The sequence below is a fragment of the Thalassophryne amazonica genome, chromosome 4 (assembly GCF_902500255.1).
Source record: "Thalassophryne amazonica chromosome 4, fThaAma1.1, whole genome shotgun sequence".
Taxonomy (NCBI): domain Eukaryota; kingdom Metazoa; phylum Chordata; class Actinopteri; order Batrachoidiformes; family Batrachoididae; genus Thalassophryne; species Thalassophryne amazonica.
Window position 1 is genome coordinate 117,691,309 of NC_047106.1, and position 13,434 is coordinate 117,704,742.

The following is a 13,434-nucleotide window of genomic DNA, read 5'->3' on the forward strand; positions in this document are numbered from 1 at the left end:
TATATTAATCGATTTTGGTGTTATTTTCCCTTAGTTCATCAGCATTATTTATCATTAAAAGTATATTTTTGGTCTGGCAGGGAGTTCTCATTACACTGATTTTAATGGTGTTGATGAAACTGCACATCATATTATATCACGGTGCACTGTGACACCAGTGATGACTGGTAGATTGCCCGACCCGAGCCTAACCATGATTTGTACATGGTTCTTCAGTACCTTCAGCAGCCAGGAGTTTGCAAGGCCATTTCTGCTGCCTTCTCTGTCACAGCATATTACAAGAAAATGCCTTTTTTGAGACTCTGCTTCATACCGTAGTATGCAACAGGTGGGAGCTGGTTGATTTAGAAGGGAAATAAACAGATCCTCAACACGTGGGGTATAATGCAGAGGAATGAAAACCTGGACTGGAGGCTGTTCGAGTATAGTATGTTGTCAGCGTACCACCCCTCAAGTCATTCCCTTGCTGTTTCAACAGTTCTTATATTTCTTTGTGACAGTTTGGTATTTCAGGTAAAAAAGGCTACATTAGTCATCCGTGGCCTAGAACGTGCGTGTGCAATCTGTATATTAACTAAAAGTCCTAAGATGACACATTCATGTTCGACAGAGATTTGATCACTGGATTCAGAGTCAAGAGTATGTCACCAAGACTGTGAAAGTTTTTTATTTAACCCTCTGGGGCTGACGCCGTCGTATATGATGGCTGAGACTAAGCTTTACTAAATTATAAATAACTTTTTAATGATATGAGATCGAAACTTACTTTGTTGCTGAAAAGTTTACTCCGCGGACTTTCGAGCCAGCTGTCGGCCATCTTTGTACTCCTCATAGAAGCTGTGTGATGACGTGCGCAATGTGAGTGTCCAATCGGAATTGGTTCACCGTCACATGGTTTTCCAAAATCCAATCATAGGGCAGATTTACCTCACGTGATAAACCAAAGATTGTTTTTAATAGTGATGTGTTACTAGTTGGCCCGTTTGAATAGCCATCTGGCTGCTTGCTCCAATGCGCCCTGCGCCATTACGCACAGAAATCAGTGAAAGTGAGTAGACGGAGGGCCTCTGATGACAATCTCACATGCTCAAACACAGAATGTGTGAGTTTTAGAGATGCTCCACTACTCATTACCTGTGAATGTTATTGAATAAGCCTGTGGCAAGCTCACTCGCTCCGGCGTAAAGCACTGTTTGCCATATTAGTGGAGTGTGTGTGTGTGTGTGTGTGTGTGGGGGGGGTCGTTCCTCAGAGTGTAAATGGCCCAAAGTGGCAAAGCTGCTTTCAGAGCAGGACAGAACATTCCAAAACACAGTAGAAGTAGAAGTTTGTGATGTGACCTTTGTGCAGACAGAATAATAGCAGACAGAAATTGCTTTGAGATGAAGACAAACAAAATGCACAGACCATTTTGTATATATTGTTCAAAATGTGCATTTGTGTTTATTGTTTGAACCTTTTTGTTGTAGTCTTTCACACAAGACCTCAATTTACCTTTATAAAGTGTCAGAACAGTTGTTTATTATAGTTTACTGTGTGTTTTGAATAAATGTGTGTGGAAAATTATTTCCGCTTTACTTTTTCCTTTCTTATTTCTAATTGTAAACCTTTATTACACTTATAAAACACAACTATAGCATATATATTCTGAAAGTACAGGTTCTCCTTAAAAAAAGAGACATAAAACGTGTGTGATGAGGGAGAGCTGTTAACAGCAATAATAAAACATTTATGCCAGGCGAGTCAACTGTCCAAAACATGCCCTCGAACCCCAGAGGATTAACAGGAAATATGCATTTATTCCATATCACCAACTCTAATACTTAGGGGTTATCTGGTAGATGAGCAGTTTGGGGTAGTTTTTTTTTTTTTTTTAATTCTTATAAACAGTATCACAGTATAAACTGTATCAGTTTGCCCTAACACAGGTTTTTTGACTGTACTGGCTGTCTGGTAGAAAGCAGTGTACACCACAAAGAGAAGTTCGTGCAAAAAAGACCAGTCCACCATCCGTTGTGTAGACACGGTTTGGATTTAAGAAATCCGACCTTGAGCAGTTAACAACAATTTGCATGATGTAGTGTTGCAGTCTTTTCACACACACACACACACACACACACACACACACACACACACACACACACACACACACACACACACACACACACACACACACACACACACACACACACACACACACACACACACACCTTCAACCGCTTAGTCCAATTAAGGGTCGCGGGGGGCTGGAGCCTAGCTCAGCAGTCATAGAGCGCGAGACGGGGTACACCCAGGACATGACGCCGGTCTGTCGCAGGGCTGCAGTGTTTTCTATCATTTCAAATCAATTGTGCAGCATGAGGAATGAAAAAGTATGCTTCCACCGCAAATGTCAGATAAATGGTCAAGCAGAGAATAAAACTAGCTCTGAAAATCAGGACAGTTTTCACTTTGTGCACCTTGATTTTTTTGTTCCATTTCATGAAGGATAATGATGACTTGAGAAAACCTTTTGTAATCTTCACTTATTGCAGTTTTGCACAATAAATATTCTTAAAATACCCCTATTCTAAGAGAAATATGTTGTAGTAACACAGTTAAGAGTGCAGTCATAGCTAATATATTGTGATAATACTTTACCATTACTTTTTGTGTTCCAAATTATACTGTTATATAAATTTTAGCCCATACTGTCCAGCCTGAACACAAATCACAAACCTCCAAGTTAACCTATATGTGTGTCAGGATACTCCCCCAAACCCCCCCTTTCCCCGCCGAGTATCTTCCCTTACCAGTGTTTAAAAGAAAGTTGATTAATTGCCTAATTTAAACTAATTTTTTATTAAACTTGATTAAATTTGTGGTCCCAACACATCGTAAAAGCAAAAAAATAATACGTTTTCAAGAGGTTTTTCTTGTCACCCAAAACCTCCCACAATCAAAAACATGCTTATTTAAGGTCTGTTCCTTTCTTTGACCCTGACTAAGCTATCGTCTCTACATCTGGAGTGGGTCCCCGGGCGCCGGACCGTGGCTGCCCACGGCCCCTAACAGTTTGTGATGAAATCAGACATCGGCCACGTTCTCCTGCACTCGTCCACCTCCCTTTTCAGGCAGACATTTGAGCGGAACCCTGGGCTTTCTGATGAGCAAATACAGTATACCGTATTTGTGTGTCTTTAACACCCTGAGCACTCTGTGTGAAATTTTGCCTGCAGGGAGGATGAACATTTGCACAAACTCGGCCAAATATTACATTTGGCAGACCGTCCATTTCAATAAAATGTGTGATTTCCTTACAAATAAAGAGAGAAGAGAGGTACCATCCTTTTGCCATTTATTAAATGTGTTCTTTGTCAGCTGATGTCTCTGGCTCTTGTGTTTTTTCATCTCAGCACAAAAAAAGGTGATGTGACAGGCGTGGGGCATTTTCATTGTTAACCACATGGACAATCATTTATTTCACTGAAACATTTTGCACAGCATTTATATTAAACAGACAACTTGCACTTAGCTACACGGCCATCACCTCCCACAAACAAACACATTCACACCCGCACGCACACCTATGGACAATTTAAAGTTTCCGAATCACCTAACCTGCATGTCTTTGGATGTTTGAAGAAGCCGGAGCACTCAGAGGGAATCCACACAAACACAGGGAGAAAACTCCACACAAAAAGGCCACAGGTGGGAATCGATCCCATGACCTTCTTGCTGTGAGGCAACAGTGCTAACCACTAAGCCACCGTGCTGCCTTAGCTTTTGATCTTTATTGGCCTAATTTTGCACATATACCATTCCAAACCTCTGGACAGGTTAGCATTGCAAAAGCGAAGTTGTTACCATGTTTTATACTGATGAATGCTGTTAAAATCTAAACAAACATTGTGGTACTGCGGAATTCCTTTCTTGTCCAATACAATTATGCCGTTTGCATCATGAATGATTGTTCAACGCTGCAACACTATTTTATTTCCTTTCTCATTTCTATGATCTATTTTAATGCTCCTTTGCTCCCATATTTACTGTGTAAAATTGGAACCCATCTTTGTAATTTTAGACCTGGTTTTAATCAGTGTCTTTTGTTGGTGCTAATATCCTTCCACTGAATTGCAGCACTTCATATTGCAATATTATGGTCCCAAAGATACACCCTGAGATCATAAGCATGACAGAAACCAGTAAACTGGGTGAAACCATTCATTTCAATTTGTTAAAAGCTGGATACATTGTTAGCAGAACAATAAGGCATAATTTAAGAGGCCTGAGGTGGGACAGGCTTTCATTTGCTAAGAGTGCTCCAGTTTCATTTCAAGGACTCGCACAATCGCTTGTCATTACAAAATTATTAGCCCAAAGCATGGAAAAATGGTGACTGTGTGGAGGTACCAGATGCAGTAGCCCCCTCTTTGGATGCCCAGAGAGTCCTTATGATCAATGGTAGTGTGCTTTTTTTCTGTTATTCTGATCATTTGAATGATCTCTCCTCTTTCCACCCTCTCATCAACACTGTTCTTATCATCCTTGATCTTGAAAAATCGTTTTTGTGTTTCCTCTTCAAAAAGTACAGCAGGTGCTGTTCTTTCCTTATCAGATATTAAGTCATCTTGCAGTTTCTTTTGTTTCCAGGTTAGGCCAATAGTCCCCTCTCTCACTGTAGCATTTACAAAATATTTTGCAGTGTTTTTTTTTTCTCCATGAGTGAGACTTTCCCTCTGATGAGGTGAAAGTTGTGTTGATCATCAAGTTATGTGTGTCTCTATAATGGTGGGGGGATTTTTGCGGCATAAGTTGATATATATATTTTTCTGCCCCCACCTTTAGGTGCGTCTTGAGTGGCCGACAGACCTTGCGGTCAGTCCCATGGACAACTCCCTTTACATACTGGACAACAACGTGGTACTTCAGATCTCCGAAAACCACCAAGTCCGTATTGTTGCTGGTCGGCCTATGCACTGTCAGGTACCAGGAATTGACCACTTCCTAATGAGCAAAGTAGCCATCCATGCCACCTTGGAGTCAGCCAATGCCCTGTCTGTGTCCCACAATGGAATTTTATACATCGCTGAGTCAGATGAAAAGAAAATCAACAGAGTACGACAAGTGTCTCCCAGTGGAGAGATCTCCCTGGTTGCTGGGGCACCAAGTGGGTGTGACTGCAAGAATGATGCCAACTGTGATTGTTACTCTGGAGATGAAGGCTACGCAAAGGATGCTAAGCTGAATGCTCCTTCATCATTGGCAGTGTGCCCAGATGGAGAGCTCTATATTGCAGATCTAGGCAACATTCGTATTCGCTTTGTTCGCATAAACAAGCCCTATCTAAATCCTCTCAGCATGTACGAGGTGTCTTCTCCCATTAACGATGAACTCTATCTCTTTGACTCCAATGGCAGCCACATTTACACACAAAGTTTGACGACAGGTGACCACCTGTACAACTTGACCTACACTGGAGCCGGAGATCTGAGCAGCATCACTGACAAAAACAAAAACACAGTGCTCATCAGACGAGACACTACAGGAATGCCTCTGTGGCTGATGGTTCCCGATGGACAGACGTTCTGGTTCACGATTGGAACCAACAATGCCCTCAAATCTATCACTGTCCAGGGTCAGGAAATAGCAGTGATGACCTACCATGGGAGCTCAGGACTTCTGGCAACTAAGTCAAATGAAAATGGATGGACAACCTTCTATGAGTAAGTCATTTTTTGCTAACTCACCTTTGAAATCGTGGATGCCATTTTTGCAGAGTATAGTCCAATATTATTAAACGGATCTCTGAAATCCAACAGACAGTTGAACAAAACCATTTGTAGATGGGATGGTCTGTATTCACTGTGATACAAAGTACAAACCATATGAGTCTACTATTTTACCACAAGAGCTATGTACAGTGGTGTTCAGAATAATAGTAGTGCTATGTGACTAAAAAGATTAATCCAGGTTTTGAGTATATTTCTTATTGTTAGATGGGAAACAAGGTACCAGTAGATTCAGTAGATTCTCACAAATCCAACAAGACCAAGCATTCATGATATGCACACTCTTAAGGCTATGAAATTGGGCTATTAGTAAAACAAAGTAGAAAAGGGGGTGTTCGCATTAATAGTTGTGTGGCATTCAGTCAGTGAGTTTGTCAGTTTTGTGGAACAAACAGGTGTGAATCAGGTGTCCCCTATTTAAGGATGAAGCCAGCACCTGTTATAAAAGACATTGTTCAGAAGAACAGCGTAGTTTGATTAAAAAGTTGATTGGAGAGGAGAAAACCTATATGCAGGTGCAAGAAATTATAAGCTGTTCATCTACAATGATCTCCAATGCTTTAAAATGGACAAAAAAAAAAAAACAGATATGCGTGGAAGAAAACGCAAAACAACCATCAAAATGGATAGAAGAATAACCAGAATGGCAAAGGCTCACCCACTGATCAGCTCCAGGATGATCAAAGACAGTCTGGAGTTACCTGTAAGTGCTGTGACAGTTAGAAGACGTCTGTGTGAAGCTAATTTATTTGCAAGAATCCCCCGCACAGTCCCTCTGTTAAATAAAAGACAAGCCAAAGAACACATCAACTGGCCTAAACAGAAATGGAGGAATATTTTGTGGACTGATGAGAGTAAAACTGTTCTTTTTGGGTCCAAGAGCCGCAGACAGTTTGTGAGATGACCCCCAAACTCTGAAGTCAAGCCACAGTTCACAGTGAAGACAGTGAAGCATGGTGGTGCAAGCATCATGATATGGGCATGTTTCTCCTACTATGGTGTCGGGCCTATATATCGCATACCAGGTATCATGGATCAGTTTGGATATGTCAGAATAATTGAAGAGGTCATGTTGCCTTATGCTGAAGAGGACATGCCCTTGAAATGGGTGTTTCAACAAGACAGTGACCCCAAGCACACGAGTAAACCAGCAAAATCTTGGTTCAAAACCAACAAAGTTAATGCCTCACAGATGTGAGAAATCATGAAAAACTGTGGTTATACAACTAAATACTAGTTTAGTGATTCACAGGATTGCTAAAAAAGTAGTTTGAACATAATAGTTTTGAGTTTGTAGTGTCAACAGCAGATGCTACTATTATTGTGAACACCCCCTTTTCTACTTTGTTTTTTACTAATAGCCCAATTTCATAGCCTTAAGAGTGCATATCATGAATGCTTGGTCTTGTTGGATTTGTGAGAATCTACTGAATCTACTGGTACCTTGTGTCCCATGTAACAATAAGAAATATACTTAAAACCTGGATTAATCTTTTTAGTCACATAGCACTACTATTATTCTGAACACTACTGTACCTGCTTATGCCTTGGTGTCACTCAGAACACAAGACCAGTAGAAGTATGGCTGTAATCCTGTTTGCTGTTATCATGTCAAATAGGATTACTGGATGATATGTTACTCATCTACACCCTTGCTTTGTGTGACAAACTGCAAATCATTGCTGCTTTGCAACCACAATATGTATTCATCCGTGCGCACTGCAACAAAGCATGACATTAAGAGCACAACAGAAAATTTAGTGGTGATAATTGAGAAAATAAAATAAAAAAATACACCACACAATGTAAGGCACCATTTGAAATCAATCCACTGCCATATTTGAGCTCAGGACTGCATAATACTGTACCAAGAGAAACGGCTGTCATTCCAAAAACTGTGATTAAGCAGATCAGCTGGTCAGACATCTGTTATACTTCACTGGAGAAATTTAACACTGACACATAATCAGACACTGTGTTTAATCTGAGCAAGCATTTATCACCTGTGTTTGATTTGGTTGTCATTTGAGACAGATTGGAGAAAAAAAAAAAATCTGGAAAAATGGCATGAATGCAGCCATGCATGTGATTTCTCAAGGTACACTAAACTGTCAGCGCCATCCACAAATTCACTGGGTGCTTCTCGATTGATTCCCTTTGACTTTTTGGAAAATGATTGCTGTTTGTTTGTTTAAATCTGGTTTTGTCAAGTCTGTAGTTTTTATGCTAAAGAACCAAGAGCATGTGTGTAAAAGGTTTATACCTGTGGCTGTCTGTTGATCTTTGTGTGTATGTAGGTGGGACAAAGTCACCATCAAGTCATGAATCAGCAAGTCCCAAGTCAAGTCTCAAGTCATAATGACTACAAATTGTTTGTAAGCTGACTTGAGACTTGACTTGGGACTTGCTGATTGATGACTTGAGAATGACTTCACAGTGACTAGTTTAACAGTGTTGTTAGTGTTACTGATTTATTGTGATTTTGTAGTTTAGTTGGTAGTCATTTTAGTTAAGTGTCATGTTGCCGTTACCATGAGTGAGGGTGTAGTGCGTTTGATGCCTTCTGCCACTGTCTCTTTGTGGGTGTGTAAAAATAAAAGCACCTGCTTGTGGCAGAAAGCAGAAATGACAAAAGGCTGTGTGTGCACGTGTGTGCACATGTTTAGGTATAACTTCAGTTGCGGGCAAACTAGGGAGAGCTGACATTTGCCATTTGGTATGCTTCTGTATTTTGGGTTTAGGATGAATGCTGCCAAACCGGAACATTGATAGGACTAATATTTTTGGATAAACTATGGATATTAGCTAACAACACTGAACAATGGACGTTGATAATTACATTCTGGATTGACACGCCATTCCAGCAGGGGGCGGTAAATCATCTATGTATTAAAAGCGTGAGTGTGTGATTTTATTTAGTAAGTTCAGTGTAAGTACATAATCTATTTCCACTGTGGTTAAAAATCAAATGACAAAATAGAAGTAATAACAAAATAAAATTCTAATAATAACAATAGTAATAATAATAGTAATCGTAGTGTGTGTATATGATAACAACAACCTAAATAATTTATAAATACATTAAGACAGTAAATTAGCATTAAAACATTACTGTGTGTACGTGCTGTGCAGTGTTAACTCTTCTGGTGGCAGTAGTGAAGTACTTGTGACCCTGGGAGGATGTCCACCAGGTTGACATTTTTTGGAGTTACACCCAAAAACATGCAATACCTTTCTGTGTTTTTTTGAAGAAAGAAAACGGTGCTGATGCAAATGCTGCTGCTAAATGTATTCTTAGCAGTAGCAGTCAGGCAGGTGCAAACAAATATAAGGAGCACTGGTTCAAATTTCAAAACCAAGATGGAAAACATAGTAAGTCCCTTCACCTGCTCCCTTGTTTGCACCGGGGGGTCACCACAGCAAATCTGAGGTGGATCTGCATGTTGAATTAGCACTTTTAACACTGAATACCCTTCCTGATGCAACTCATGGAGAAAGGTGGCAGGGGTGGGGTTCAACCCGGGAACCTTCCGCATTCAAACCAAGTGCATGAACCACCTCTACTTAACAGTGTAATAATATAAGTTATTCTGCCACTTGTCACCAGTCCTGTTTGTAATTTTCATGGACAGAATTTCAAGGTACAATCAGAGACTGCAGAGTGTCGAGTCTGGTGGCCTACGAATTGTATCTGTTCTTTTTTCAAATGATGTGGGTCTGTTGCCTTTATCAGACAGTGATCTCTGATGCTGTCTGGGCAGGTTTGAGACAGAGTGTGAAGCAACTGAGATGAGGATCACCTACAAATCTAAGACCATGGTCCTCCAGCAGAAAAGGGTGGATTGTCTCCTTTGGGTCAGGGGACAGCTAATTGCCCCAACTGGATTAGTTCAATATGTTCACCACTATCATAAAGCATGAGATGGATACAGTGCATCTGGAAAGTATTCATAGTACTTCACTTTTTCCGCATTTTATGCTACAGCCTTATTCCAGAATGGAGTAAATTAATTTTTTTCCCTCAAAATTCTACTCACAACATCCTATTAATGACAACATGAAAAAAGTTTTTTGAAATTTTTGCAAGTTTATTAAAAATAAAAAAAATTAAAATAAATCACATGTACATACACCCTTTGCTTAATACTTTGTTGATGCACTTTGGGCAGCAAATACAGCCTCAAGTCTTCTTGAATGTGATGCCACAAGCTTGGTGCACCTATCTTTGGGTAGTTTTGCCCATTCCTCTTTGCAGCACCTCTCAAGCTCCATCAGGTTGGATGGGGAGCGTCGGTGCACAGCCATTTTCAGATCTCTGCAGAGTTGTCCTGAAGCCACTCCTTTGATATCTTGGCTGTGTGTTTAGGGTCATTGTCCTGGTGAAAGATGAACCATCACCCCAGTCTGAGGTCAAGAGCGCTCTGGAGCAGGTTTTCATCCAGGATGTCTCTGTACTTTGCTGCATTCATCTTTCCCTCAATCCTGACTAGTCTCCCAGTTCCTGCTGCTGAAAAACATGCTGCCACCACCATGCTTCACTGTAGGGATGGTTCCTGGTGATTACTTTGATATTTTTTTAAATAAATTAAAAAAAAAAAAAAAAACTTTTTTCATATTGTCATTATGGGGTATTTTGTGTATAATTTTGAGGAAAAAAATAAATTAATTTCATCCATTTTGGAATAAGGCTGTACCATAGCAAAATGTGGAAAAAGTGAAGCGCTGTGAATACTTTCCGGCTGCACATATGATTAAAACATGCACAGACAGCATATGCTCTGCGCTTATTGTGTGTAATGTTATTAGATGTTTGCTAAAATTGTTTATGGTGATGACAGTGTCTTGCTTTTAATGTGGTGTGATCACAGGGGAAATATGTCTATTGAGAGCAGTTCTTCAAGATTGGAAGCAAGTTTTTGTTTTTTGTTTTTTACTCTGAATTGAAGAGATTATCTTAAGGAGGTGGATTGCCAATCTGCAGACCTAGATTTGAATCTTGCACATGCTAACCTGTCTGTGTCCTTGGACAAGACACTTAATCTGAATTGTCCCAGTCCATGCAGCTGTAAATGGGTAGTGGACTTGCTTGGGAAAGTAACCTGCATCAGGACTGGTGTCCTGTCCAGAGGGAGCTATCGATTCTCATCCCTTTCACGCAACAGATCTCCAGAGATAAGCACCAGAACTAATGCTTTCAGGGCCTATATAAGATTGGCTTTATTTCTTCACTACATTATCAGTTGACAGTTAAACAGCATTTCTTTCTGACTGATCAGGCCTGTGACCATACACATGTGCCATGCACCGTTGCATCCACCATACTATGAAACCACCTGGCAACCACCCAGGGAGACAACTGGTCCATTCTCACCTTTCCAAAGTAATGATCTATCTGCCACTACCAGTTGAAACATGTGTGTCCACTTGGCCTTCTTGACCCTCAATGCTGAGCAACCACATGGGCCGCAACCACTGGATCATGCCCAGAGAAATGTGCAACATGGCCAAAAATGTCTTTGGCCATGTTGTTCTCTCACAATATGTTATTCTCCTCAAGTAAGGATTCTTGTGTACCCCGGATCCTCAGGAGAGACTTTGTACAAAAACCTCCAGTCAACGCCTTTGGTCAATGTTTAGTGCTGAAGTCCCATAACTGTATCACGAAGCACCAGGATCCTGAAGTGGTAGTGGCTACTACTACTGATAATCATTATATATATATAAACCCCTGCTGGGAATGTTGCCCCAGGGTCATGACTCCAGATCAGTTTTTGATGAAACTCGTTCTCATGCCTAGTTTGTGTAGGAGTGTTGAGCCTCGTTTCCACCAAGCGGTCCGGGTCGGCACGGCATGGTATGGTACGAGTCGGAACAATTAATTCTGGCTTGGCTTGCATTTCCCCCACCTGTGAGTACTGCTAAATGTAGAGTCAGTGTACACACCTGTATTTTAAAACACATAGATAAGACAGTACTGGACAAAGAGTGTCATGACTGACACCATTTACTGCATAAAATAATAGAAAACCACAGAATAGATTTAATTTTAACAAACAAGAAAAAAGAAACACACATTTAATACAAGGTTTTGAAGCCACCCGTTGTTCATTTCCTCTAAAAGGATGCATAATTGGTGAAGACTACAAAGTAATCTCCTTTTTCACAACATGGTCCCTATGTAAAGGCAATTCAGAAAAAAAAATCTGTGTTTCATTTCGACCCAATAAAGATGGTTTGTTTTGTTTTTCTTGAATAATTAGCTTTGAAGGTCAGACTTACACCCGAGGACAAAAACCCTTATTTACTTCAATCACAGTTGAAAAGGAAGCTCCATTTATCTCTGCCCACTAAAGTGCACTTCACAATTTACCCAAAATTAATTAATGTGTGTTGTGTTCAGTAGCCTATTGAAAATTTAATTTGGAAGTATGCAGAAACAACATGCAAAGGACACACTGGAGGACAGAGGAATTCTGCTCCACAGTCTGTTGTAACCCCGGACAGGCTGATCTACTCTGACTTTTACTGTATACGGGCACACTGCACTTTACGTTTTTTTCTCTGTAATTTTGTGTGGGGTAAAGGTTAGTGCAGATCTATTAAATTGTATGAGATCTATTTTCCAGCCCTGTATTTGGGTAATTTTTTTTTTTTCAATAACAAACACGCTTTAGCTTCTGAATTCAAGCTACACTCTCAAGTTGATACAATTTGTCAAACTGCGTAATTCAGATAAATGCTGTAGAAGTTGTAATAAACTCGCAGTTGCTGTCTCTGCAGTCATTAGTCAGATGTGTTCTGGAATCTCCAAACAATAAGGCAAAGGAAAAAGCTGGAAATAATTCTGCATCATACTGAGATCAGGTATGCCTGAAGGGATGCTGATACAATGTGTTCAGCCTGTTGTTGGGCAGCAGCGTGAAAGGTCAAAGAACGAGCATGTGACGCAGAGGTGATGCAATCCGAATGGACTTGTGACCATCCAGGGAGAAAACTGTCCTCTCCTTCTGCTGGCCACTCTGCCCTCCGTATGCCTTTCTCGTCCAAAGAAAGCAATCTAACCGGCAGCTGAGCTGAAGCAGGCCAGAGCCATTAGAGCTCAGCAGTGAAGCCCAAGGAATGGCTCCAGTTTGATGCCCTAAATTGAGATGAGTGGGCTTGCATCAGTGATCAAGCTGAGGCATGCAGTGCTGCTCTAGAATGAGTTTTCTGTATCATGGAGTGAGTCTTTTGTGCAGAGAAGAAGACAGACATTAGTTCTTTCTTTGTTTAGTAAACAGATCATTGAAAATTTCGGTGATGCACGGAATGTGCGTCTTTTTTAAAGAACATCTTTGGTGGCCAAAACGTTGTACTTTTAAACACAGAGAGAATTTGCTGATGCAATATAACAATGACTACTCCTCCTGCAGATACACACCAAATCATCCGCCCTTTTCAGATTTCAAATCCCGCAAAACCTCGGAGAGGTCGCCGCGCTGCGAGATCTCAGTAACATTGAGAACTGCATTGAGATGCTCTGATCACACTGCACTTTAACCGCTGCACACGGACAACAGCATTAACATCACAACATAAAACTATTTTTATATTGTGCCTAAAACTCATGAATATATTCTCTGGGTTTATAGATGTTGTTATTGCGTTTGTTTTATGTAAACAT

At 40.5% G+C, this 13,434-nt stretch overlaps 1 protein-coding gene across 9 annotated transcripts in view; it reads left to right on the forward strand.

Moving 5' to 3' along the window:
* Positions 1-13,434, forward strand: part of tenm4 (teneurin transmembrane protein 4) — a 626,167-nt gene that overhangs the window by 497,506 nt on the left and 115,227 nt on the right. For all 9 annotated transcript variants that reach the window (XM_034168462.1, XM_034168463.1, XM_034168464.1 and 6 more), the window contains one exon: positions 4,828-5,705. In XM_034168462.1, the coding sequence (XP_034024353.1) occupies positions 4,828-5,705 (878 nt within the window). The remainder of the gene's footprint in view (positions 1-4,827; positions 5,706-13,434) is intronic.